This window comes from Vidua macroura, chromosome 7, assembly GCF_024509145.1.
Source record: "Vidua macroura isolate BioBank_ID:100142 chromosome 7, ASM2450914v1, whole genome shotgun sequence".
Classification (NCBI taxonomy): domain Eukaryota; kingdom Metazoa; phylum Chordata; class Aves; order Passeriformes; family Viduidae; genus Vidua; species Vidua macroura.
The window spans coordinates 16600928-16628496 of NC_071577.1; the positions used below are offsets into that span (position 1 = coordinate 16600928).

Here is a 27569-nt window from a genome sequence, read left to right on the forward strand (position 1 = left end):
ACCTTTACATTTTAATTTTTCTTTTATTGTTTGCCCACTAGATCCCATGGTATATTATTTGTGATTCATTTATTGCATGCTTGACTTTGCAGCTGTTGCAGGAAAAGAATCAATTATTTTACTGTTTTCTTGTCTGTAGATCCCTGTTCCAAATCTTATTTCTTTTGCTGAAGCTCTTGAAGTTGGTTACAGCAAATACAAAAATCCCTATCACAATTTGATCCATGCAGCTGATGTTACTCAAACTGTGCATTACATAATGATTCACACTGGCATCATGGTAAGAAGTATTGTGAAATTCAATTTCTTTTCTCAGACTCTGCTGTTTTGAATAAATGTGTACATGTTTCTTTTCTAAAGGAAAAAGCTCAGTTGAAAATTTTGCAGAGAGATTCAAGAACTACTGTTCAGGCTGTGAACTTTATTTCATTTTAACAGTTCTTCCAGGCTGAACTTCTCTCAATGCAGAGGGAAAGAGGAAGAAAAAAAAATAATCCTTAAATCCTTTTTGCTTTTCATCGCCTGGATTTAGGTATTTTATATCATATTTAATGAGATAGATTTGCAGGAGTGGGCAGGTGAGAATTTTTTACTTTCACATCACAGCATGGGAGGTGTGATCAGGCAAGGAAGCTTTAGTATCTGCAGAGGTCCTGGCTGTTGAAAGATGTACTGAATCAGTGCAGGCTTAGAATTATATCATCATGGAATGGCTTGGGTTGGAAGGGACCTCAAAGACAACTCAGTTCCAACCACCCTGCCATAGGCAAGGACACCTTCCTCTAGACCAGGCTGCTCAAGGCCCCATCCAGCCTGGCCTTAAACTCTGAAACTGCTTTTTTTTCAGTTTTTAACCTTCTTTAGCACTGCTCTTGCATACTCTATCTGCCTATAGTAGGCAGGCTCTTGCATTTGCCTTGAAACATCACAATATTTTAATTTTTTTTTATTTGAGAACTGAAATGAATCTGTGCAAGCATTTTTATTTCTTAAAACTTATCTTAAATTTAATACCAGCAGTGGAATTCTCCTCACTGTCAACTTGCTAGGCAAAAGTAAATATTGACTGAAAGAAAATGGAGATTGCTGTCAATGGCTTTTTGATAATTTGTCTTCCCTGTGAATACAGTTGTTTAAAAAAAAAAACAATGAACAAAAAAACAAACAACAAATTAAACAGCTGGGAAGAAATAGTGTCTGATTTATGTTTGCAGAGCTGTGAAACAATTCCAGAAGACTTTGGAAAGGAAAAATTTAGAGCTGACTCTGGATGTTTTTGCTCCTATATACACATAATAAATGACAGTCAATCACTTATGTTAAGCCTTTTCTCACTTGAAATTCCCTTGGCTTCAGGGTGGGCAAGGAAAGGTCCCCAGGCATTGCATGTTTTTATTCTACTGTTTGAAAGAAGTATTTTGCTTGTAAGTGTTTAAAGCTTTATTTTAACTCTAATATTACTTAAGTGAAGCCTGGAGTCTTCACCAGACAAGATTCCTTTTTAGATTGAGAAGTTTTCTTGAGAAAGCACTTCCATATCAGACTGAAGCAGAGGCTAGACAGCTCTTGCCAAGAGGAGTCCAAACCAAAGTTGTTGTATATGATATTCACCTATCAAAATAATATTTTAGTAAAAGAAAATTCTTGAAGATATTAGATTAACTGCAAGAGTTAAGTGATATGAGCCATGTCTTTGTTGCAGGTATACACCTGGATCAGGAACTTAGCAGGAGGAAAATCCTTTTGTTTTATTATAAACATCCCTCTGGCTCATTGTATCTGCCCCTCTGCCCTTCAAAAAAAACCAGCATTCCGATTTTCCTTGTGATGCCAGGACATAGTTCCAACTTCCAGAGCTGTACCAGTAATTTTGGGACATTTAGCCATTGCTTAAACCACTTTGAAAGACACTTTGTGTATTTCTGAACACTAAATTAAAAAAATCTGTTTCATATTTGAATATCTGATATTTCACTGCGTGCACAGGAGTGTGAGACAGGCCTTTCCAGCACAACTATTACAGTTTCAGCATCTTAACCTTCTAACTGCCTTAGTATTAGCATCTAACTTAGTATTAGCATTCTAATTGCCTTAGTATTAGCATCTTAACCTTCTAACTGCCTTAATCATGTGTCCAAATCACATGATTTGGACAACTATTTTCAAAAATGTTTAGACTTTACTGTTGTAAAATCTCATTGATTTTGTAACACTGCTACAAAATATTTCTGCAAAATTAGTCCAGGTTTAATTCACTAACCATTCTATGATTCTATGGTGCTATGATACTGGAAAGTTCTTGGAAAGAAATCTAACTAGGACACCACTTAGTCAAGAGTGCCTTCAAACAGATGTACTTGCCAGGCAGAAGGAACATTTATGGAAATCAGTGTTTGAAAGAGGGCCTAGTGATTCTGCAGCTTGCAAAGTATTTCTCTCCCAAATGTCACTTGCAATTTGAGAAAGCATCAGTATAATGAAAATGTTCTATTTAACTTGCTGGATTTTTTTTCCCTGTTGCCTGGTTAACCCTCCAGTAGCCTTCTCAATAACAATTTGGAGTTTGCTTCTCAAACCAACAGTTTTCAGACATGTTCATTGTAATCCTTTTTTTAAACTCTGCTCTGTTTCTAATACCCGGATTAGACTAAATATGATGCAATTCTAGATCAAATTCCTGTGTTTTTTTGTTTGTTTGTGTTTTTCTTTTTTCCAGACCGGTTTGCAATTTGAGGTTTTTCTGCTTTCATTTTCTCTTAAGGACTTGGTACTAACTCCAAGTCTTGCAGAGTTGCTGTCTTCCTTGTTTATTTCTGAAACACATACTGAAGCAAAGGTTTCCAAAAGCTGGGGTTTAGGAAATCTTTTGCATGATTCCTGTTGTTGAGGTCATATGTTTTGTACCTTTTATAGGAGTCTAGAAAACAGTCGTATTTCCACATTTGCAAAAAAATTTGGCTAATCAGAGCTTATGCTTCTCCACAAGCCCCTAGAGAGATTCTGGTGAAGAAGAAGACATATCAGAGCTGCTATTAAAGAAATAAAATAATCATTATATTTTTCAAAAGTTGTTGTCTGTCTTAAGAAAGAAGATCCAGCCACCTCAGATCAATGTGTTAGAGTGTTAAATATCACAGATGGCAGACAGTCTATTAACCTTCCCAAGAGACTAAATCCCAGATGATGCAACTGAAAATGTATAACTCAAGCTTGCGTTTATGAAGTTCTCATCTTTATAAAGGTTTAAGAATCCAAGTCCCAGGGAATACATCTTGTAAAGAACTTTTGAGTCATCGATCATCTTCCCACCATCCCTTTTCTCTTCCCACGTACCTGTATTGCTCAAAGTAAAGGAAAAAATGTCTTTACTGCCAATAAGTGCATTGTGAGACTCCATTTCTTACTCGGTTTTTAATTTATCACTGTAAAAAAAAAATTTCAAACAGAAGTCATAAGTTGAAATGTATCTATTTACATATAAGCAATATATAATACTTCCATAGAAGACATAATTTATATTATCTATGACACCCACAAGACATAGTATCTTTCAAGAGGGAAGCATGTTTCAGCTCTTCTCAGCCTTGCAGACCCCCAGATACCTGTTTTTCCCTCTCTCTTTCATAACACACTTATTAACTGCCTCTGTAAGAGTATTTTTTTACTTCCTTAGAAATCCTTTAGCTAAAGTAGTTCTCTGATTTGATTACTGATCTCAATTTTGACTATAGTAGTGCATGTGGAGTACTTGCTCTTCTCTATTAGTGTATGAATTCTCTGTGTAGCCCATAGATATTCTCTGTGAGGAATGTTCTTCTGTTTATGGATGCATTGTCTAGCAACTACTTTATTTGCTACAAAAGCTGACCTTTGAAAAGGCATCTTAAATAAAGAAAAGTTTATGTTTAGCTTTCGTTACACTTTGTGTTTCTCTTCTGTTTGGTATGTTGAAAACATTGTGAGAGCCAGGACTGGTCATGGCCTGGTTTCTTGTGACACACAATATGATGAAGGTCATTGTTTCCATTTTTAGAACTGCTTACAGTACATTCTCATTCCTCTGTCTGTGACCTTTCTAAAACTATACTGCTTCACCAACAGCCAGTACTTGTTCCTCAGCAGCCCTATTGTGTCACTGAATGACCTATTTAATTATTCTCACATGGCTAATGAATCTTGACTCTTTCCTTTCTTCTTCTTTGAAAGAAGAAGAAGGCAACTTTTATTACATTTGACAACTTATGCATTTCATATCCATTCATGCACATGTATGCACATTCATATGTGCATATTCGGGTGCGTGAAGTTGAGATCATTCTTTCATCCTTTAGTACAGAGCTTACTTGTACACCAAAACCATCTGAAATGTGTGTGGAAATGCTTGACTAGTGTTTGACTTAATCAGTCCTATGACTGTGGGGATTAATTATCATATGATTTTTCTGCCCCCATCTTTAGATGGAATAAGTTTTCTCCTCAAGGACTTCGTGTCATTCAAGAAATAGAACTTGAAAGACGATAACAAGAGGTTATTTTACAAACTGTGCAATACAGAACAGCCTCATTTAGCAAGAGTTATAAAAGGGCTCAGACTCCAGGGTCTGCATTATTTTGTATACATGACCTACATTACCTTTTGTTCTGTGTAACTGTATGCTAGCCTTCTGCACTATTTTAATTCTTTTTTTTCATCAGTACAAAGTATGATAAAATTTAGAACAGAAAAATCTCCCATGGGCCTAATTTTAGTGCCATGTACACTGGTAAAATATAGATAATGCTAATTTTTTACCTTCAATTTATAATTAACAGTATATATAGTTTACTAAAAGATAAATTATAACCTAAACTTCATATAAGTTTTTTTTTAGATTAATATACTGTAATTTGGCAAGTAATTTGGTAATTTGGCCATGTGTGAACTAACAGAGTAGATACTCAAAGGAGTTGCAAAGTGAACTGTGTAATTATTTTGATAACTTCTTATATTTTTGGCTGCCAATATTTACTTTGCTAGTGACCATAAGTATGTTAACTTGGTCTCAGAGAAATCATAAGTACAAGGACTTCTTTTATCGTATAGTACTGAAGTGTTATGGATATATAGTTATCTGGAGTAAGAGGAAAGTTTATTTAAGTTGAAGGTAATGCAAAACATTTTCAGTACTGCAGGGTTTAATCTGAGTTAGGCTATTATTGAAAGTGTGACTATGATTTGTTTTTCATTTACCAGCACTGGCTCACAGAACTGGAAATTTTAGCAATGATCTTTGCAGCTGCCGTCCATGACTATGAACATACTGGGACCACAAACAATTTTCATATTCAGACAAGGTAAGTGATGTGGTCTCCTAAGAGTCATATCTGGAGTTTGCAGTTCATTCGGTTCATTGCTGAACTGTTTCATAACTCTTACTAATAAAGCCAGGAAGCAGCCAGGTCAGTCCTGGTTTTATAAATTGCTTTATCAAATTCTGTCCAGTTAATGGGATCAGTCACATGGTCAAAAACTGTGGAAAAGTAATAAGATAGCTCCATACTGGCTGAAATAATTCCATTTTGGAGCTCATATGTCAAGAGGAAGTTTGAAAAGGTTCAGAACATACACAACATGTGCTTGAAACCCCCTCACCCCTCTGTTGTTCACTAAAATTCTGATACTACTGACTCAAAAAACTTCTTCTACTGTATCCCCATAAAAATGCCTCATCACTTACAGCAATGTGCTTACATTTTGTTTCACTTTGTGTATTAAACTTAGAGGGTCCTGGTGCAGAGGGAGAAACTTTCAAGTACAGCTTTAGAAATACCTACCATGAGCCATTTCCTAGCATGTTTTGAAAACAACTGCAGTAGATATGAAAAAAGAAATCTAGAAAGGAATCCAGTTTGAAATTTAGGCTAGCTGTGTTCTCCTGCAGGTGCAGCATGTCATTCTAGCTGCTGCTCCTGTACAACAGCATGTAGTTCTCTCCCTTAAAATTTTTTCATCTTATCAAAGGAAAATCCCTGACCAATCCATTACTGAGTGAAAAATGATACATCTGATAATTATCTTGTAGAAACCATCTTATTTTTCTCTTACACTGAGCTATACGTTGTTTTTAGTATCCTCAGTTGAGGACTTTGCTTTAGCCGCTCTTTACAAAAATCAGCATGGCACTGGCATATTCTAACAAAACAGCTCAGTGCTAGAAATTTATTACTTTGGACACAAACATCCTCACACTCACTTATATGGATCAGTTGTCCAATGATTATGTTTAAATGAAATCTATAACAGAGTTTTTCTCCAAGATGTGGCTTTCAATAATGAAAAATGCTAGATTTGTAGCTGAAATAAGGACACAAATCTTTTCTCCTCCAGCACAGTCTGGCTAAAAATAAACTTCAGTTTGTAGTTCCAAGTTTATATTAATTTTCTATTTTTGTCCTTAATATTTTGCTATGAAGTACTGCAAGAGTGGAAAACTAATTAAGCTGATAGCCTTTGAATTTTACTCAGGCATACTTGCAAACAGGTATTTGTTATGTGATATAGCTCATTCTTCTCTCCTTGTGTAACTTGGCCCTGATGTGGCATCCCAGACTGTGATTCCAAGTGTCTTTTGCCTGAGGAAAATGGATGGAATGGCTGCCAAAATCGTAGCAAATCTTAGCACTGCTTAAACGTAGTCATAAGTAGCTATGTTGATCAAAGTGTGCTTCATAAACATATGTGATTGGCATAACACAGATTTTCCCATGATTTTAGTTAGCTTATGGATGTAAACATATTGATTATTTAGGCTGGCAATGGTTTGTTTCCTCTAAATAGCATTTCCAATCCTATTTTAATTATTTAGATTCCTTGGTACCATACATGACAATATATACTGTTGCTCAACAGAACAAGAGGTTGAATTTAGCTTATTAATGTCAGAGTAAGCTGCACTGCTAAATCAACACACCTTTCTTCTAGTACAGACTTGTCGCTGGACCAAATTGAAACATTCAGGAATAGTTTTATCAGAACAGAATTGCAGCAGAGAGGTGACTCCTGAGGTTGATTGTCTAGCAGGTCAGACCAAGTCTCAGGGAAAAAAAAATCCCGAAGAATTAATGATGTTTGAAGCTAAGTATGATAAATCCACACCACATCAAAATTTGTGAATGTCTCGGTGTAATTTTGGAATTGTACATTAGTCTTTGATTATGGAGGAAGGGATACTGTTCAGTGTGCTAACATCATGGTATGAGTCTGTTTTTAGGAAGCACGTGAGGGCTTCCAAATTGCTGCTTAGCATCTCTACCATTCCACTGTGATGAGGTCAAGGTTTCTCTGTTTTTCTGAGAAAAGATGGTGGCTGTGTAAAATATATGAAATTGAAACTTTTAAATACCTTATTATTTACAGCATCTTCTGATAATGAGTAGCATGGGCCAAAGCACATCTCTCAGTGCAGGGAGAGTATCTTCTTAATACCCATGCTATGTGTGGAGCCCCACTGTTGGTGAGCACATTGCATTTTAAATGGTTTTATTGTGTAAGTGTACACTTGTAGCCTAATTAGAGCATTTCTGAAGCTCTGTGAGCCTATCTGCAGTCAAGAAGCTCAAAGATCTCCCAGTTATTGATATGACCTAACAGTTTTGCCAGTTAGGTCATATCAATAAAACATTACACATTTTAAAATATGACTTTCTCACAAACAGTGTATACAATGGTATAATGATAATTTTTAATGCATTTAAGATGGAAAATTTATCAGTATTTGATACAGTAGGAACAAATAAACATAGTTTGATATATCTATCTCTATATATGTACATATAGTCAATATTTCTCATAGAGAACACATAGTCCTACCTTCCCCAGTGCCATCATCAAAACACTATTACAAAATCTGCCTCTTTTTCCCCACACTAGGTCAGATGTTGCTATATTGTACAACGATCGTTCTGTTCTTGAAAATCACCATGTAAGTGCTGCTTATAGACTCATGCAGGAAGAAGAGATGAACATCCTGGCTAATCTAAACAAAGATGACTGGAGGTAAGACTTGCTGTGACATTCAAAACTACTCCCAGTATTTAAAAATAATAAAAGCCACCAGGCCTTCCCTGTGGAGTCTATTTTAAGAGTTCAAATTACAGGAAGTTGACAGTGGAAAGAGTGATGGATGTTTAGAGCCTAGGGAAGGCTGCTGTGGTGTTAAGAAGTGTTTGGGAGACTGTATAATATTCCAAGTGAGGCTGTGCATTTATGAGGAGCAGTGCTGGAGTGTGTGGACAGAGTCTCAGGTGAGACTCTGGAAAACCACAATGCTGCCTGAGCTGAGTTGCCTTTGTCCAGCAGAACCAGTGGGTTGAAATCACAGTGCAGAGTCACACTCTGCTGCCAGCTTGAGCACTGCTGCTCCTGGGATTTCAGCATAGTCACGTCTTGGTTAAGCATTAAAAAATGAATTATGTGGACAGTCCAAAAATAATAAAGGCCCAGAAGTGCTACAGAGCGCTTTTCTTTTTCTTCTTAATTTTAGTGTCATTCCTGAAGAAAATTTGGCCAGCTGAAAGAATAAGTATCATAACTGATCTATTACAACTAACAAGACCCATAAGGCTAAAATTCAAGTGTTAGAGTAAGACTCTCTCTGTTATTAAAATGGAAATGTTATCTTTGTATATCATTGATGGTTACATATTGTATTTAAAATATGAGTCTTCTGTGTGTTTCTGTAAACACAGATATTATTCAGCAGCTCTAAAAAAACCCTTGAAGACAGGTGAACAGTGAAGTTCAGAGAAATATGTTCTGCTAGGGGAAAGTCTCCCACTGTGAATGATGCTACCAGGAATAACAAAGCTAAACTCTGCTCTTTTTTGTATTTTCACAAAATTATACATTTATGAAGGAATATATGAACATCAGATCATATTTTGCTGAGGTGCATATTTACAGATGGACTGTTTTACCTGGTAGATTTACATGATTTTACTTATTTACATGATGAGAAAACCCCTACATAAAGCATTTATTGAATGTGAATCTGCTGGCCCTTCAGGGTTTCAATTATTATTCTGTACCTGTTTTAAAAAATATTTTTAAAATCTGTAATTTTTTAATTTAATACAAAGTGAGAGAGGAAGCATACAATTTTTAGTTCTCTTAAAAGAATTCTTCTCAGAGGATACACATTTAGATTTAGTTACCAGAAGGTTTGTGTTGTACATTTAGTTCTGGAGAAATTTCTCAAGAAGTAAATTGTAAACTTCATTGATAACTGTCTACACACCTAGATTTTCAATGCCAACAAGAGCCAGCCTTGCTTCTCTTGAAACTATTTTGGGCCTGATAGTTTTGGGGCTGCTAGGTCTCTGTGACCCTATTTTTGCTTGTCCTAGCTATTGAGTATGGAGAAGATTATTGTGCCAGTATGCAGCCATCAGAAACTCATATTCTGTCTTTTACAACTGTAATTTTAGAGGATTTTAAAAAATTATTTTCAAATCTTCAGACATGTTACCTTGAGTATGTTTTTTTTAAGTGGTGTTGTTTCATATTGGATCCTACCAGAGGATGTTTCCGAGTAGGATGAGGCTGAAATTCTTCAGCTGAATTTCAATCCAGGAGTGTTCCAAGGATTGCTTGAAAACACTTATGTTCATCCCTGGCTTCTTCATCACTGGAGACCACCATAAATCAGTGTAGTCTGGGAATCCCTGTAGCAACATACAGTGGCTCCAGCTGATAGAAATCTGGCTGCCAGCTAGTACAGTTTATCCCTGACATCCCCTTTGGTTATGCCACTGAGGAAAAGAGTAGCAGGATGAAACCCAAATGTTTGTGAGTGGAAAGAAGGACCTGTGATTTCCAGGTTGAGATGTTCATATATACTGCTCTGCTGGACTGCAAACAAAAGAAAGGGGGGAATGTGATAGACTCTCTTCACATTTCTGAAGCACACTCTTCTCTGCATTGATTGTTTGGCCAGGTCTTCCCACAGCTTTTTGTCCAGCTCCGTTGTGGACCATTTTATCTAACTTTTGTTGCATTTCATTTCTCCATGGTTTTTGAACCTGTGATAAACTACCACATTCTTTTGGAACTTACACAATCACACACTGGCTCTGTTTACACTTCCTTTTCAATCTCTTCTCACTGTAACCTGATTATGTTATCCTAGAATATCTTTAGTTTTGCAAATTTTGTTTTTCTAGAATACGCAGATTCTACTATATGCAGCCAGTTTAAAACTGGTGAGATTTGGCAACCAGAGAAATGTAGAATTTATAATCTCTTTTTGGGTAGATTCAGTAAAATGTAGAAGAAAATTATGAATTGACTAATAAGCTCAAGAATCTAAACTAGGACATTCAGTTCCGTGTTTTGTCATTTAGCTCATCAATTACACTCTGTTCTTTGAAGCAGGCAGTAAATTCCAAAGTGCCTGCTGTGCCAACCTGCACAACCTGTTGCCGTGTGATACTTCAATTTAGAGGGTCAGTCATGGAAATGACAGTTTCCTGGTATTCATTGCTAATATCCAGAAATTCCTGTTACCCTGTATTTCATTGGTGAAATGATGGATCTGGTAGCCACTTAACAGAGACTCTTAAATTTTCTTATTATTACTGGAGTGAGCTTCTTGGATCTATACTGAAATTCATGCTGTTAAACTAACAGTTTGGAAGGTTGCACTGAATCAAGTTGGCAGTAAATTGAAATGATAATGTGTTCAACTTTTCAATGTACTTCCTGGCACTGATTAATTTCTTTACTTCTGTCATATCTATTTTCTTTAGTTGCAGCAATTTCATTTTTCAAAAATTTAACACTGCTGACTATTTAAACTGAGGTTCTGCTAATTATTCTAGCAAAATGGAGCAAAATGACTGAAATTACTTTATAGTATTCAATTTTCTCTTCTACATGTTAACTTTAAGAAGAAAAATGTGCTAATAAACTGCCAGCTTCAATTAACTTTAAAACTTACACTTCTGGTCTGAGCTGGGGAACACTGCCAGCATTCTGAGGATGATGTCCTTTCTGGATAATGCATGTGACATTCATAGCAATTTTTCATTCTTTTCTTGACTCTGAAAATTTGTTCCAGTCTTTGATATTGTTTTGTTTCTTTCACTTCGTGCCCTTAAATAGGGATCCTCATTTGTTGCCCTTTCTCATTTGATTTAGAAGGTTCCCAGTGTTCCATGCATAATGTCATTGTAGGTGGTGGCGCAATATTAATGTCTCAAACCATCCCAGTCATAAGGCATACAGTCATATATTGCCTGATTATCAAAAAAAAAAAAAAAAGAGAGACAAATAAAACAGTATGTGTTATTGCGGAATGAACAACATTCTTTCACAAAGTCCCTTGAGACTCTTCTGTCTAAAGATTCCTATAACTTGAAGATGAGGCTTCAGTTCTCACCTTGCTTTTGCTCATCTTAGTCTGCTCCTGCACTTTTTGATTAGTTTCCAGCTAAGTGTCTTTGTCATGGACAATTCCAGGTAAAGCTAGTTTCTATTTATTGGCTAACTACTTTTTCAAGAAGGTCATGTGTCACTCCTTGTCTTTTTATTACAGCATTGTTAATGTAATTTTATCACATAGTCTTGCATCTATGTTTTTTTACAGTATCCTATCTGTAGGACTTGTGGCTGTGGGAGGGTTGAGAAAGGATGCCAGCACAGAACATGACAATTTACTTAAGTAAGGTGGAGATGGTAGACTCAAACCCAGTAATCATCTGCTACTGGGCCTGAAAGATTGCCATGTACTGTACATGAATATTGTTACCACTTCCCTTCATAGTATGGCAACATTTATTTGTCTTTTTGGGTGGTAGCAGGTACTGTATTATCCTGAGGCTTGTAGCTGGGGACTGCCGAATGAGGACTGGGAGAGATTTCTGTCCAGGAGTTACCTATGAGACCAGCTGAGGTCTCCCATGATGTGGAAGTTGAGACAGTCTTTTTTTGGTAATTTGGTAATGGGATCAGTCCAAGATTAACCCTCTGTGCAATGATAGCAGATGAAGCATTTGTAGCTCCAGTAGAGCTTTACCTACCATTTCCCCATCAGGTTTCAGTTTCCTAACCTCTTATTATGGTGGATATGGGCACAGGCAGTTAACAACTGCAGGAGTCTCTCTTTTGCTGTTAAGCAGATTTTTAGTGGCCTGAAATCTTCAGGAGTGTGTGACAGGACAGTGCTATACTGTTTGATCCTTATTCAGATGTTGTAAGTAAGAATCAGGGTTTTTTTTCCGCTGCCATGACAATATGAATAAACTGAAAGTGTGGTTTTCATTCACTGTGTGCATCTTGCCTAGTAGGGGTGAGGTATCTTGTGAGTAGGGGTGAACTTATTTCTGATTACTCTGAAAAGTTCAGACATTGAATGTTCCTAACAAAATCTCCCAAGGAAAGGAGAAGTGATAATTATCTCAGTCTTAAAAACAACAGGTTTTAACAATGCAGAGCCCTCATTTCTCTTGTAGTGTTAGCTGTTTTTTGTTTTTTTTTTTTGGTTTGTGAGTTTTTTTTGTTTGTTTGTTTTTGGTTTGCTTTTGTTTTTTTAATGGTTTTGACTGTTTTTGAAGGGTACACTTTCAAAGCAATGTGGAGGAGGAACAGTTGGGATGTAAAATAATTAGTATCTTATTATGAGGTCAGATAAGGTAAAGCATTTTCTAAACACAAGTTGCTATGACTGCATATTATTGAGTAGAAGTGAGAGCATTGAGTCTTTATCCAGTTACATTAAAGCAACTCAGGAATATATACATAAAAATCAGGGACAAATATCTGCTTAAATATGTAATTAATTTGGATCAAAATAAGTCTTGATAGTCTTTATAACAAAGTATTCTGATAGCCCAAAAGAAAACTGCAAATTACCTCTTTAAAGCATAGTCCTTTGAAAAGACCTGCATGGTTTTTGATTTATTTAATCAAACATATGAATACAATATGAAAGATCAGTGAGAATGACTAAAGTAGGATTTTCCTGTTGTATTTGATACTTGGACATCCTTAAGGTTGGGGGTGTGCTCATGAAGATATATGGTACATAATGAAATGTGGTAAATTCCCCCACATATAAGCACCACTTGTCCTCCTAGGCCATTTAAAAAGCACATAAAGAAAGACCCACTGGACTCCTACGTGGCTTATATATGATCCTTCTACATCAAGGGGACAGAATTTTCTAAGTCAATAATTATTGTTGACAAAGTTAATTAAATTTTCTATTTACAATCAGAATAAAGTTTCTTACATGATTCATGTTTTATTAGTTTCATATTGATTTAATAGAAAGCTGGACAAGCCAACATCTCTAATCATAATACCAAGACAGAGATAAATTATTAATCCCAAACTTGTTCTGATTCATTAAATAGGTATTACAATACTTTTGGAATGAAAGGTAGTTTATCATAATGATCTTATATTGGCATAATGTTGATAGCATTTCAGATGTAATACCTCTTGCTCTTCAGAGAGCAAGCCACCACAGCCTTCCTCCTAGGCTTGGTGTTATGCATACTCTTCACTAATATGAGGGCAGTAAAAATGTATCCTGTTGTGTGGTGGTAAGCCCAGAGAGCAACTTGTTTTTTTGAATACTCTACTGCTGGAAAAAATAAGGAATGACTTATAATGGGTGAGAGAACTGCGTGTAATATTAGCTTATGCACTAGGAAATAGGATTTACAAAATAGTGTGACTCTGAAATAATGACTGCAGAGTACATTTTCTGAGGTACATTGCTTTACAGAATCCCTTCAGGATACAGTGTTCAAGTTGTTAATAATTTATTTAAATGCTTTTTAAAACATAATAAAACCCATGATGTTGTTTTGAAGGTTATAGATTAACAAATACTGCTTAAACAAATGTACCATACATAGAATAAATGAATTTTAATGAGTCATTTTGCTTTTAATTATTCTTAGGGAGTTGCGTAGCTTGGTCATTGAGATGGTCTTGTCTACAGACATGTCGGGTCATTTCCAACAAATTAAAACAATGCGACACACTCTACAGCAGGCACAGGGGTAGGTTATTTTCCATTCTGTTCATTATCTGTAGTCTTTCAATGAGCTCATATTCAAGAAAAGAATTTAAATAGTTGCTTCTGTTTTGAGATAATTGGAGCATGTCCTTGAATTGACAGGGTAGACAAAGCCAAAGCCATGTCTTTGATTCTACATGCAGCAGACATAAGCCATCCAGCAAAATCCTGGGAACTGCACTACCGGTGGACCATGGCCCTGATGGAAGAATTTTTTCGACAGGTGCCATTTTTAAAATCCTTTAATAAATCTAGTTCAAGAAGCAATGGTTACACGATTGAATATTTTCTTAAGTCTACCAGCAAGGTTGGTTGTGATTGACAAGCATAGTCAGTAGTATATATTCTTTATTCTTCATACATACCACTGACATTGATTTGACTTTTATGTGTGTGAATAAGACAAAATGGTTATAGCTCTCTATTTCAGCTGATATCAGTATTCTGAGTGTTGTAGTGTTTTTTTTTTTTTTCTTTCAATTATAATATAACTTGTCAGGCTGTTTTCATTCTGTAGACAGAGATTTATATATGCTTTGAATTATAAAGAAGCACCAGAAGGGTAGGATGAGAGAAAATAGGAAGAATTCATGTTCAGCAAAGAAGGCAAAAAGTTGTCTCCTTTGCACATTTCAGAGAGCCCTTCTATTTCTTTTCCTTGCTAGAATTTGCCATGCATATGCCACATAGATCTGAAGGTGTTGCTTTCATAACAGCCTGATCCAAAGCCAGAGATTAGACAGTACCATCCTGTTAATGCTGTGACCATATACCCTAAACCAAAAATGAAGACACACCATTGTGAAAGCCTTTTTATTTCTGTGAGGTACTGAATTCCAACAGAAAACCCCACAGATGTTTGTGTCACTGCTGTCATTTTTTGACTCACCTCAGCAGACGAAAGAAAAAAACATTTCTCCAGAGGGAAAATACTCTCCCCATAATCAATATTTGCGACCATGCACATTGTCAGCATAACAGTTACTGAAGTACAACTGATAATCAAAGTCCAGTTTAGGTATGACAGTTTCTAGAGTTATGCACAGATTTTAAAAAGCGTTAATACAGATCAGGCAACAGTGTATGTCTTGCTCAGCTTGATTGTCTTAATTTTGCTATATGTTGACATTTTCAAATCAAAAGGGTCATACTGGAAAAAGGGACCAGAGAATAAAAAAGAAAATATGTTAAACCATGAGGCTGTTAGACCCATCTGCCATATAAGGTTCCTACTCAGGTCATGGAGATTCTTCATATGAATTCTCAGTAAGGGAGAATCAGGGCATCCTTGACTCTAGACTTTGCAGTGGGGAGGCAGACTGGAGAACTGGTGCCTTAATATAAATAATGAATGGATTGAGTTTTGTGGGAATAATGAGCAGTCATGAGTTTGTGGCTGCTTCTGTCAAGGCAAATTTTGAGGGTTTTGAACTTGAGAGCAAAAAGAGGAGCAGTTTGCCCACGAAAAAGGTCATAAAATGACCAGCTGTAATAACATTTTAGACACAGATAAACAGACTAGACAGGGCCCTTGGGACAGTGAGGCAATGTGTCCAGCCAAGTGGAGGTAGCATTAGCAGTAAACAATACCACACTGGTCACTGAATGCATAGGACCAGCTAATGTTTTAGTAATTCCTTTATCCATTCATTAGAAGGAGAAACTGGATCCCAAAGAAGCTGCTTCTGCTCAAACACTCGAGAAGGCATTTAACAATAACAAGAAAAAATGGATATGTGTATGCAACTCAGCAGTATAAAAGACCAAAGTCTTCCAGGCTGCAGGGGAGTATATCAGACACAGAATTCTTTCCCATGTACTGCTAAGGATAATGTGTGTGGAGTAGTTCCAGCACTTTTAAAGTGTGATGAAGTACCAGCACATATATAAATGCACTGAGCAGTCCAGACACAGTAGGTCTCCCTACTTCCTGCATGCACTGGCTTGTTGTGCATCCTTTGGTCTGTCATATGAGCCTGTGTGATGGAAATCTCCGGGATTTCCAAATCCATGCCAGCCAAGATGAAGTAGTCCAAATGAAACCTCTTAATTCCTCCTCTTTGTTTCTTTAAAGATTCAGCTACTTCTGTGCCTCATGAGAATAGCAGTAGATTCTGAAAGAAGCTGATGCAAATCCAGTAGTTTCACAGAAAGCTTTCAAAGTAGTGAGCACCAGCAAAAAAAAAATGAACATTCACCTTGACAAAAACTTTGTTAACTACAGCTAATGGTTAAAATATGTGCCAGTGTTAACTTCAGAAAAAAAAGCCCAACAACACTTTCAGTTTAATAGCAACAGCTACAGAAAGTATATTGCAATATCAAGGAAAATCTGAGTTACTTGTTTAAAATAGAAATAGAGCCACCCATCTCAAATCCTTAAAAGTAAAGAAATACATAGTTCCAGTAACTCAAAGTACCACAGTGCCTATAGCACTCTAGTCTCGGTCTGAATAGATCCAGAGACATTAAAAGAAAGTTAAAAAGAGAGTCCAGGGCCTGGACAAAGAATTTTTTTACTGTTTGATGTTTATCTTGTTTTTAAATCCTGTTAAATTCTAACGACTGGTTTAAATACCAGTGCTGTGTCCATTATTGCAATTTACAGTAGTCTTAGATTTAGATGACACTTAAGTATTAATTAATATTATGTTGATTGTAAAGTAATTCATAATTGAGGTAAAGAGCTACTTGAAAATGAAAAAAATCCAAACTCATCCATTATTAGTGTGGAATTTTCTTTTTTTTAATACCTTTAGATGAGAAGATTGCAATATTAATGCTACTTTAGAAATCCTGTATTCAATCATGGCTGAAATAGTTAGAACTACCCCAGTTTATATGATATTACAATCTGGCCCTTGTATTTACGTGGAGATACCATTCCCACTGCTCCTAGTAATGAGTGTTCATGTGTTCTTCCACACTCTGAGTTCAAATTATTAACACGTCAATATAAAATTTAATGGCCTTAGTGATAAAGCTCTCCGCTTTCACATGAAATACAATCTGTGAATTGCATCTGTTCCTGTGGCTGGATTGGTTTTACTGCATTTATGGTTCTAAGACTTTCCTAAATATACTTCAGTGAGACATGATAAAAAGACTAAGGAAGGTTAATATTGCCCCCTTCATCCATCACTTTATGTTTTCCCAGTTTTCCTTGGGAGAATGGTATGTTCATGCAGTGCTCCCCACTGAATGATCATCTAACAGCACTCTCCATGACAAATGTATAGTCAAATGTATTATTTGACTTGCAAGGCTAGGTTTTCCTATATCTATAATGTCAGTGTTTCTGGCAGACAGGTTTGTCCAGCAACACCAATTATAACCTCCTTTGAAAGATGTCTCTTTAGGGGTTTTGGGGTTTTTTCTGTGCCACTGGACTTTTCTTCTGAGGTTTTGCAAATCAGTTGGTCTACCATGCTGAAAATGGAGATACACCCTCCTGTCTGTTAAGACTGTTGCAACAAAAAAGACACTTCTAATCTGCTAAGCGCTGAAAATATTTCAGAGCTAGGTTGGACAAATCGTCCTTGCAATGAAACTGAATTTGTATTTTTTGTGGCTTCAGCAGCAGAGAGACATGCTTGCTAGTGAGAATAAGTTCGAGTCAGTTCATACACTTGACAGGAGTAAATCCATTGAAGGATTTTTACACGCTGGATGAACCAGTGTAATAGAAGGAAACACTCAGCATTTGGCATACTATTACAAACATGTCTAAGTATCTCTAGTCCCATTACATCTGGATCAGCAGAACTAAATTGTGAATACAAGGACTTCATATATTTTAAATCTCATTAGCAGATGCCTTGCCTTTGAGGAGAACTTGCAGTAAGCTTCTTTACATAAAAGTTGCCAAAAGTAAATCAGAATTTAGACTCTTAATCAAAATATGAAGATTTGAAGATTTGTCTCTGACTTGTTTTTATTTAGGAATATAAATTAAAGAAGTGATCTTGAACAAATACTAAGAATATTCAGATGCCTTTGTCATTCTGTCCTGCCATCAAATACATGCTTATAATATTAAACATTGTTGTTTACAGGGAGACAAGGAAGCTGCTTTAGGTCTTCAATTTTCCCCACTTTGTGACCGCAAGTCCACTTTGGTAGCTCAGTCTCAAATAGGTAACGACAAACTGTGTTTTTCTTTTTTTTTTTCTGTCTGTGTAGGAGCATGTAAATTCACAAGGACATTTTATTTACCCATTTTGAATTTTAACTGTTCAGAATTCCATCATGTGGAAGGTATTTCTTTGCACCTGTCTATTCACCAAACTCCTGTGCTTTTGCAGCGGAATGGTGCTGGTCTCAAAAGAACATGATATAATTTCATCGTATGTGAGGGAGAGGGGTAGGAGAGGGATTAACCAAGATACTGGACATGAGCCCAGCTTCTACTGTACACACTTTAGAGTCTGGCAGATCATGTCCTCAACTGCTTATCTCTTGCTTAAGAACTCACAGGTCTATCTCTATTATAATCTGAAGGTACCAGTTTGTAGATGCATCTCAAAGCTAATTAATAAATCAGCCCTCTGGACTGCAAGTAAGCCTGTCAGTGTCTCAGGGTCAAACTACAGAGGGTCAAGCCTCCCTGGGTTGACAAGGACCACTGCACTCAGTCACTTTTCGTATCCTTTATTCCATTTCACTGGGAGTTTGAAGACAATATGCTTAAGCATCATATCTACTGCAGGAGAGAAGCTGGATTCTAAACTGTTGCTCACCTTCACGCTGTGTTGCATGGTTAGAGCATGAAGACATCTGAAAATCCATTGCTAGCTCATGTTTTAACATATTTTTTTCTGTTAAGTGCTCAGTAGAGAATAATACTTCATTCTCTCACTGTGTCATTCCATACCGTGATGAGCACTTTAGAATGTAAAAGACATTGTTCAGAGCTGACATCTCAGAACTGTGGGATGAATGCTGTCTCCTAAGGAGATTACTTGTTCTCTTCACTGATTTGACAGAGCCCTCCTACACACTGTGAAATAACACTTTACCTCCACAGAATAATAAACAGCAATTTGAAATATTAACTCCTTGAGAAGAAGCTCCAAATGGTAAAAGAGACAGCATGGCTTGTAGCACTCTGGCTCAACAGTAGCTTCCCTTCTATTCAATAATTAATACTCATTTCAAATGGTAGGTGTGTTCAGCAGTGCATAAAATTTACAAGAAAAAAGAATGAAAAGCTGTAATTATTAATATCTAGTTATATCTATACAGCTTCAGGTGTTTTTTGTTTCAATTGTGCTTTTTTCTTTGAGATTATACTAGTGGTATCTAGTATATTGAATTGGGGCTGCAGTTAGAAAACCAGCCCAATAGTGAGTATTTATTTTTAGATTTGAGACTTGTGGAAATATAAAACCTGATTTTCTCTCTTTTTCTTTAGGTTTCATTGATTTCATAGTAGAACCAACATTTTCTCTTCTTACTGATTCAATGGAGAAAATTGTTATGCCTCTTATAGAGGAAGCAACAAAATCTGAAAGTCCTGCATTTGGGACCCCCAGGTATGAATGCACTGCTTTGGTATTGAACTAACATAAGCTCACATAATAATCATAATAATGTGATTCTCAGAGTCATCTCGGTTATTTGAAGCTGGGGAGGTAACAAACAGCTGTGCAGTATTGCCACCCTGTGGGGCTGCTTTGTATTTGCAATGTGCTGGTTTGTCCCATTGACTGAACAATTGTACATATAAAAAGGCAAAATCCCAGTAATGATCAGAATAAACATATACAAACCATGAAATTTATTTCTACAATTTTTAAATATAATCTTTCCAATAAGCTATTGAAATTCCTCTACCTATAAGGCAATTTTTCATTTGCTGGGCATTAGTTAGATTTCAGTAACAAAAGGGTGAACTTAGCTTTTCTATATTTTGCTTACTAGAAGCAAGTAGGATTTACTAGAAGTAGATATTTACGATGGTGCTCTTAGTGTTTGGGCAACAGTGCTAAACGAAGGTATTACTGATAACAAATTTGTTTACCTACTCCTTCACAAATGAGTGATTAGCCGGTGCAAATGATTAGCAGCTTCAGGCTTCATTTTTGGTTGATGTTCATGACTAAATGGCAAATGAAAAAAAGGCTTATGATCCAGCAAAACTTCCTCATGTGAGATGTATCTTTGTATGAAATCAAGTGCCACACTTCTGAGGAGAGTGGAGAATCTGTAGCATGATAGAGAAAAGTCTGAGCCAGAGAATTGCACACACACTACTGTGTGGACACCATGAGATGGTGTCTGGAAAACATTAGAATTATGGCCTATTCTTTCCATTCTATCCCATTCAACATCTCTGGACCACATGGAAATTACAGTTAACTCTTCTTGTGAAGTTCTTGTTGGTATGTTCACTGCAGTTATTTTCTGATTAATGGAAACAAATTTGTATGCATATTAACATCTGTCTGTGGTAGAAATGAGATAAACCATGCAGCAAAGTTGAGTAAACAAAACCTATTAAGACATGAGTACATGCACAAGGTTGGAAATAGGTCTTATTTTTTTAATTCTAAGAAAAAAAGAGCATTCATTATTTTTTCCCACCAGATACATATATGGAAAATTTCACTTCTGCTTACCTGTAGATGTAAAGTAGATGCAATCTTTATTTAGTGGATTTTGAAGCCACTCAAATCTTGCTTTGACTACACTTGAATCTTTGTACCTTGAAGAAAATTTTCAGCTCAAGCAAGACTTCCCTGTCATATGCATCATGTCTTTTTTTTTAAATGGGTCAAAAAATAATGATCAGATGTCTTTCCTGTGAGACCCAAAGATACCATTCACCATTCAAAAACACAGCTAAGAAGCTGCTCCAAAATGGCTGCGTAAACATTCTTTTAAGAATTGGATTACAAGTAATGTATTTTCAGCTGTCACATTTTTTTCAAGAATTCCCTGGAAAATGGTCAGCAAGACATCTTGTATTTTAGGCACACTCTGGTAAAAACTATTTTTTCAAGTCAGTTCCTAAGCAACTTGATTGACATGAACTGTTTGTGTATTAGAATTGCCTGCCTGTGTTTATAATTTGGGTTTTTTTTTCCCTTGTCCAGCCAAAATAGCTTGGGAGCAGTAAGCAATGCTGAAGCACAAAGACGACCTGGGTTTAAAAGTACTGGTGATGGAGGGACTCACACAGAAAATTCTCTAGCAACTGTAGACCTAAGGGGCTTCAAGGACAACTTGATGAAGATCATTCAAGCAAACAAAGAAAGATGGAAAGAATTAGCAGCAGAAGGTATGATATGTTAAGGTAGAATGTTTTTATAGGTTACTCCCTAAGATCTCACCTACATTCACTTTTTAATTTCTCTCAACCTGTGAAAAGGCATAGTTGTCTTGTATTCATATATTTTATGTCTTAATGTTTGTTTTAGATGCTCCTGTTTTGCTCTCCCAGGAGGTCTAAAGAGGTGTAGGTGGGAAGGGGTTGAGAGTAAATCATATAGCCTATGCAATAAGGCTCTGTGCTGCACAGCTTATCTTTAGAGGTCTGGTTTAGAAATGTGCATTCTTTCACTTTTAATTGTAACTGATGCTGACATCTGCTTTAAATGCCAAAATCAACAATTCAAAGTGGTGTATGCTGCCACATTTCTTCAGAAACATAAAAGTTGTACTTTGCTATTAGAAATGCTATTTGTTCCCCACTGTATGGAACAAAATTCTGTATTGTAGGCTTCTTGGGACTATGCTGTAGGCAATTATTTAAATGACCCAGTGGATCTAAAGATTTGGGCAATCACTGCATGCATTAGGCCCAAGCAAACCAAAAGTGACACTTCATTTGCCAGTAGATAGTTAATAAAGCCAAACCTGCACCGAGTATCTCAGTTCATAAGCCATACCTGAAAATTACCTGAAATTACAGTTACCTGAGTGAAATGTTTTTCAATCACCTGAGTGATAATTGTTGAGAAGAGTTTATAGCTTCGCTCTAGGTTAAGTGAATGCCATTTGGGAATATTTTGTCCACAGTCTGTGTTACTTCCTAGTAAGTACCTGAAATGTTTCAGCATAGCATTTCACTGCTGAGACTGGTCTTGCTGTACGTGACCTGACACTGACAGCTGGGAATGATATCCTGGAACCCAGTGCCAGCTTTGTTTTTCATCCCATCATCCAAATCAACATCTTTTTTCTCAAAGAGGTGTCAGACAAGACAGAAAAAGAGTGCTGAACAGTGATAAAATCCAATTTAGTGCTAAATTGCAAATGAATATTCTCATTAGGAGGATATCAAGAGTAAGCTTCCATACATCTTTTGTGACAAAGGTTTGAAAGAGTCAGGTGGAAGGGGCATCTGAGGAGAGGATTCCATTAATATTGTCTCTTCTTCCTGAGAAGCTTTATATAACCAATTGCTTCCTTTGGTGTTGCCCAACCAATAGTGGCTGGTCAAAAGGGAAAAACTACTAATTTGGAGTGGTCAGTAATAACAGAAGACTATCAGAGTGCCCAAGGCCACTTAGCTACAGCCTGCAGAAATCAAGCAGCCCTGAGCTGGTGACATGAAAGGTCCTTCAATGTGGCATAATGGAGAACGTTGCCATTTCCAGTTACACACAACTAACCAGTTTGATTCTGGTGCATCAAGTTTTTGGTTTATTGTTCTGGAGGGGTACAGTGCTATCAAAGGGCACTGTTTCCACTTCATTCCCGGTGCTTTGCTGTGCTTTATAAATTACTGATATATTTAGCCCAGTTTTACTGGACTGTTGGCAGGCATTGAAAACACAAAGCTACTTGCAGCAAGAGATTTAAAAACTACTTCAGGTAAGGTTGCAGTCAATATCAATGTGAGGCCCAGCAAAATCCAGGAAACTCTGGGCATGCTTTGTACTCTGACAATCAGAGATGTTAATGTTCAAGGCTCGATGGATTTTGTTGAGATTGTGGTTGTCCTAACCTCCTTTTCCTCCATCAACTTGAGTAATGAAGCATGTCTAAGTACTTCCTGAACAGAACTATGGAATTGCAGTAAAACATACATTAGGGAAGCTGATGGGTAAGTGAAAATAGCTGGTGTTGGGGCCAGCGCCTGATGAACAATTTTGTCTCTGTGTTATTGTATCTGAATCTGTTTTTTGAACTACTCTGTGAGGAAAAGATTTATAGAAATCTGCTGCCACGAAGAGGCTACTTGCAGCATGACATAGAGACCTTCAGGGTGCCAGCCTGTAGAGGAAACTTTGTGAATAATGCAAATACTTTTGAGTACACATTTATATTTTGTTAGTAAACAGATAGTAAGGTGTTTTTATTAATTAATAGCTGTGAGGTGGATTATATAGGTTTTGTGGAAGTAATATTTTCCATTCATTTGGAATGGAATGTCTGCATCCACAGTCCATACGTCGGCCCTGAGGACTGCTGTATAAGAGTTCTTTGTTAAGTAACAATAGCTTTCTGTAGAGGACTTTCTGAGGTAGCATGTAATCCTTGCCACTAAATGGAAAAGGGAGTTCAACCAGTTCTTCAACTGGTCCAGTGTATCTGCTCTACAGATGTACCCTTCAAAGGCTGAAAATCCTTAATCAGGCTGTGCAAAATGAACATCTAGTAAAGAATAAAAATATTGTAATACATCCCCCTTCCACTTGAAATCCTTTTCAGATTAATCAAGTTTGACTAAGCTTGTAAGTCAATAACCTGAGCCCTTGAACTTCAGATGATTATTCCCATTTTGTCTATATCTCATGCTACCTTCTCTGACTCCATGCTTGATGAAAAATCTGTAGGCTGCTTTGGGCGTATGTATGAAGTTGTGTTTTATTTGTATGTTAGTAGGAGCATGTACTGAGAGAAAGCAGTGCTATCATTGTTCCTAGCCAGATAATTTATGACAAGTCACAAATTGCTGAATGTACGGAGGAGGTCACATGTATGAGGACTATGTTGTGGTAGTAAACAGGCTGGTTCCCGGTGTAGATCTTCAAACACACTTCCTGAGCTGACTACGACAAACAGAGCTTGTGCTGTTAAAGGAACCATCTGCATTCTTGTCAATGGGCTCTGCAAACACCAGATATTGTTCCCAGTTTAGTTCACGGGCTCAGGAGAAGTTGTCTCTATAAAATGTAGTACTGCAGATGCACAAGGAGTACAGAAAGGAAACTAGCAATATTCCATATAATTTCCTGAGGATGACCTGAACTTATGCCAGCTTTTCAGGATAAGGTGCCGCACGTAGCACTGGTGGGAGGAAGTTCAGCTGGAGCAAGGGCTCCCTTAGCACGAGCCAGAGAGGATGGTCTGACTCCTGTGCCAGGAATCCAGAGGAAAAGACTAATTCTCACTGACAGTGCTGTTGACAGGGAAGCTGTCCTGGAGATGCTGGTGCTACCTCTCCCTGAAAAGACAGTTGCTGTTGAGACTTGATTCAGAGCAAGTAGCTTGTGCAAGGAATAGTGTGCTTTTTGGAAAGGCCTGTGTTAGTAAGGGAAGTTTTTATCTACCTAGGCAGCTGTTTGAAAGCCTCCTTAACAGAAGGCTCAGTAAATAGGATAGCTCCACTTTGCTAAAAAGGCTTTTTTTTTTGCTAAAAATATCTTGTGTAATTGATGCAGAGTAGCTCAGTGCTCTATAGCCTAAGGGTCTTCAACCTTTCACCACTGGAGAATTAGAGGAATGTTTCTCAGGCCTTTCAGGGAGTGCTGTTAACAGGGAATTATCATAATGATCAAACATCTGGGATTCTAATCTGAAAGCCTTGGTGTTTAATTAATTTTCCAAGCCCCAATCACCAGATAATCTGTTTCTGTTCAACTCAACACAGTGATGAAGATAGTATTCCATCCTCTGCTTTTTGCAATACATATTGTTGATGGCTGCTGCTGTTTGCAATTATTGTATTGTAGCAAATGGACAGTAAATGTGCTCAGATGTAACTGAGAGGTTCTTTCATTAGAGAATATGTGTTCTGAGTGGATTTTAAGGTCTGAAAGTTATTGACCTACTGAGAAAGCTGTAAGAAGCATAAAACTTATCAGGAAAGATTTAACTACATGTAAGATCATTCATGGTGCCCTTCTTAGAACACAGTTGTAACACAGTTATTTAATATTTTAAAAATACAATGTTTATTCCTTTACTCATACTTCATTTGTTCTATGAAAATGTTCCAAAGATTTACTAATAAAACTGGTCTGTGCTTGGCAAGCTCAAGTACTCTTAACAGAATGTAAGGGTAATAATAATGCTTGACTAATAATCATGCTTGCTGATTTACACGCTTTAATCTCTTCAGTAGTTATCATTTTAAATAAGGTTACAGGGATAAAAAATATCATTAATTTGTTTATAATGAACAGAAAGAGGCACAGGCAGCTCAGGACATTCACCTGAGGTCATATGACAACACAAGGGTATGCAGAACAGCACACCAAAAGTCCAGCTGCCAATCAAATGGGCCCATCTTCAGGATAATACAACAACAGTTGTATTACAAACTTATTGTTTTCATCTTATGCTTATGTAGCTCTTCTAAAGAATTAAGTGTTACAGGACCTTACCCAAGTTTAAGTTATCTGTATGGAAAGACATCAGTGACAAATGCTTTCCTCAATAATTCTGTCAGTGCACTGGGCTGCATGGCTTGAAAGTGTATGCCTGGGATGACCGACCTCATCAAGGTGGGATGAAAAATATGTGAGGCTGAACGAGTCTCTCACACTGGCCTCTGCTTAATTTTGATGCTAAAAATGTGACAAAATAACAACGATTGCATCCTAGGAGTAGAGATTAGCTTTTTTTCTCCCACGGGCAGCAATTTTGAATAACAAATGTCTCTTCTGAAAGACCTGTGCATGGTACCTGCAGGCTCCCCTCGGGCACTTTCAGTTCTGCATACTTCCAGTCACAATAACCACAGGGTTCTGTTCCATTTTGTCTGAAAGATTTTCTCTGCAGACTCACTAACAAGAAGAGAGTAGCAGCTGCTGAAATGTGAAAATCTGAGAGTGATGATCTGATAGCATGTTAATGTGACTTAGCAGCCGCTAGGAAGGGCGGGCCGTGGGAGGATGTGTGTGACAGTCACAGAAACTGACTGACAGTTTGGCACATGAAATCTACCCTAATGGACGGTTTTATTCTGTTGGAAAGTAATCAATTCAGGAGGCTAAAGGAGTCCCATCTAGTATCAGTGACAGTGATTTTAATTGCAGTGCTAAAATGCTTAGGTCATAAGCAGTTTCTGAACTAATTCAGAAACGTGTTAAGTGGGAAAAGAAGAACTTTTCAGCATGGTCTGAGTAAGTGCAAGGAGTGGGCTGAGCTAAGATTTGGAAGAAATGTTTGGTGTTGGCAATATCTGGTAAATCACAGACTAAGGAATGGTAACTGACCTAATAATGGAATCTGTTTTATATCTCCCTGGAGTACACATCAGAGAGCTGGCCCATCCCTGCACATGACAGTCTACATCACTTAAAGCACCTCTTCCCTCTAGCAGGATCACAGCAGCATGTCCCTTCCATTCCCTGTCCCAAAATCTCCAGCATTCAATCCCCTGTGCTTACAGCTTAACAGCAAAAGAGAAGGTGAGGGAGCAACCCTAGGAAACCATAAACCCACAAGTTATTTTTAACCAAGTCCTTTAGTGAAAAGTTTTGATTTAATTAGCTAATTTAGTCTTTGCTACTTTTTCTATATGACATAATGCTATAACATTAAGTGCCACTGGATTACATGGTTGGCAGTGGTTTTATATGCTCCTATAACTGTGATGAAATTTTTGTGATGAGTTGAAAGTGGAAGGAATCAGTATCTAAATAACTCTGTGGATTACTGCAATATTTTCTTGGGTTTGAAAATGGCAGGTTGGTTGGGGATAATCATGGTTGTTTGGGAACTTTTGGACACATCTTTAGACTTACTTGGTAGTTCCAGAGACAACAGGATCAGTCCTCTCCTTCTCTGCAGAATTTTGATGCTATGTCCTGGTCTTTTAATTTTCTCTTTAAAATGGCTGATGTGAGAACATGTCTTCTAGAAAGGTACATTTCTTTCCCATCTTGTCCTGGTTTTGGTGTTTTGTCACTGCTTTCTGGAATTTCATTTTACAGTAGAAAAGGCAGACAAACCTAGAAATCAAAGTATGTCATAGTATACACAGAGATTCCATAACATCCAGCAGCATTCTCCATTACAGAGTCCTCAAATAATTTAATTCTTAGTGAAGATAAACAGCTTTCCTCTCTAATTCAGTAGTTTTCTAATTGTTAAAACTTTCACGTCATCATATCTTTCTGTAAGGGTTAAGAATTGTAGCTTATTTTCAACACAGCCAATGAAAATAGCAGTGTGATTGAGCAAATATTTGTTTTACTGGGATTTACAGTCACTGCCATTAGCTGGTTTGAGATGTCCTGCTTGCACGTGGCTTTAGTGTTTTTCCTCTCTATTCCTGTTAAATCAAGACTTGCTCAAGTGATGCAGTTGCTGTAAAGAGGAAGG

The 27569-nt window shown here is 37.0% G+C and overlaps 1 protein-coding gene across 2 annotated transcripts in view; it reads left to right on the plus strand.

Annotated features, from left to right (window-relative positions):
- Positions 1-27569, plus strand: part of PDE1A (phosphodiesterase 1A) — a 144010-nt gene that overhangs the window by 104406 nt on the left and 12035 nt on the right. For both annotated transcript variants that reach the window (XM_053982276.1, XM_053982277.1), the window contains exons 6-13: positions 140-280; positions 5234-5334; positions 7910-8035; positions 13948-14049; positions 14169-14289; positions 18122-18203; positions 19480-19600; positions 21164-21348. In XM_053982276.1, coding sequence (XP_053838251.1) covers positions 140-280; positions 5234-5334; positions 7910-8035; positions 13948-14049; positions 14169-14289; positions 18122-18203; positions 19480-19600; positions 21164-21348 — 979 coding nt within the window. The remainder of the gene's footprint in view (positions 1-139; positions 281-5233; positions 5335-7909; positions 8036-13947; positions 14050-14168; positions 14290-18121; positions 18204-19479; positions 19601-21163; positions 21349-27569) is intronic.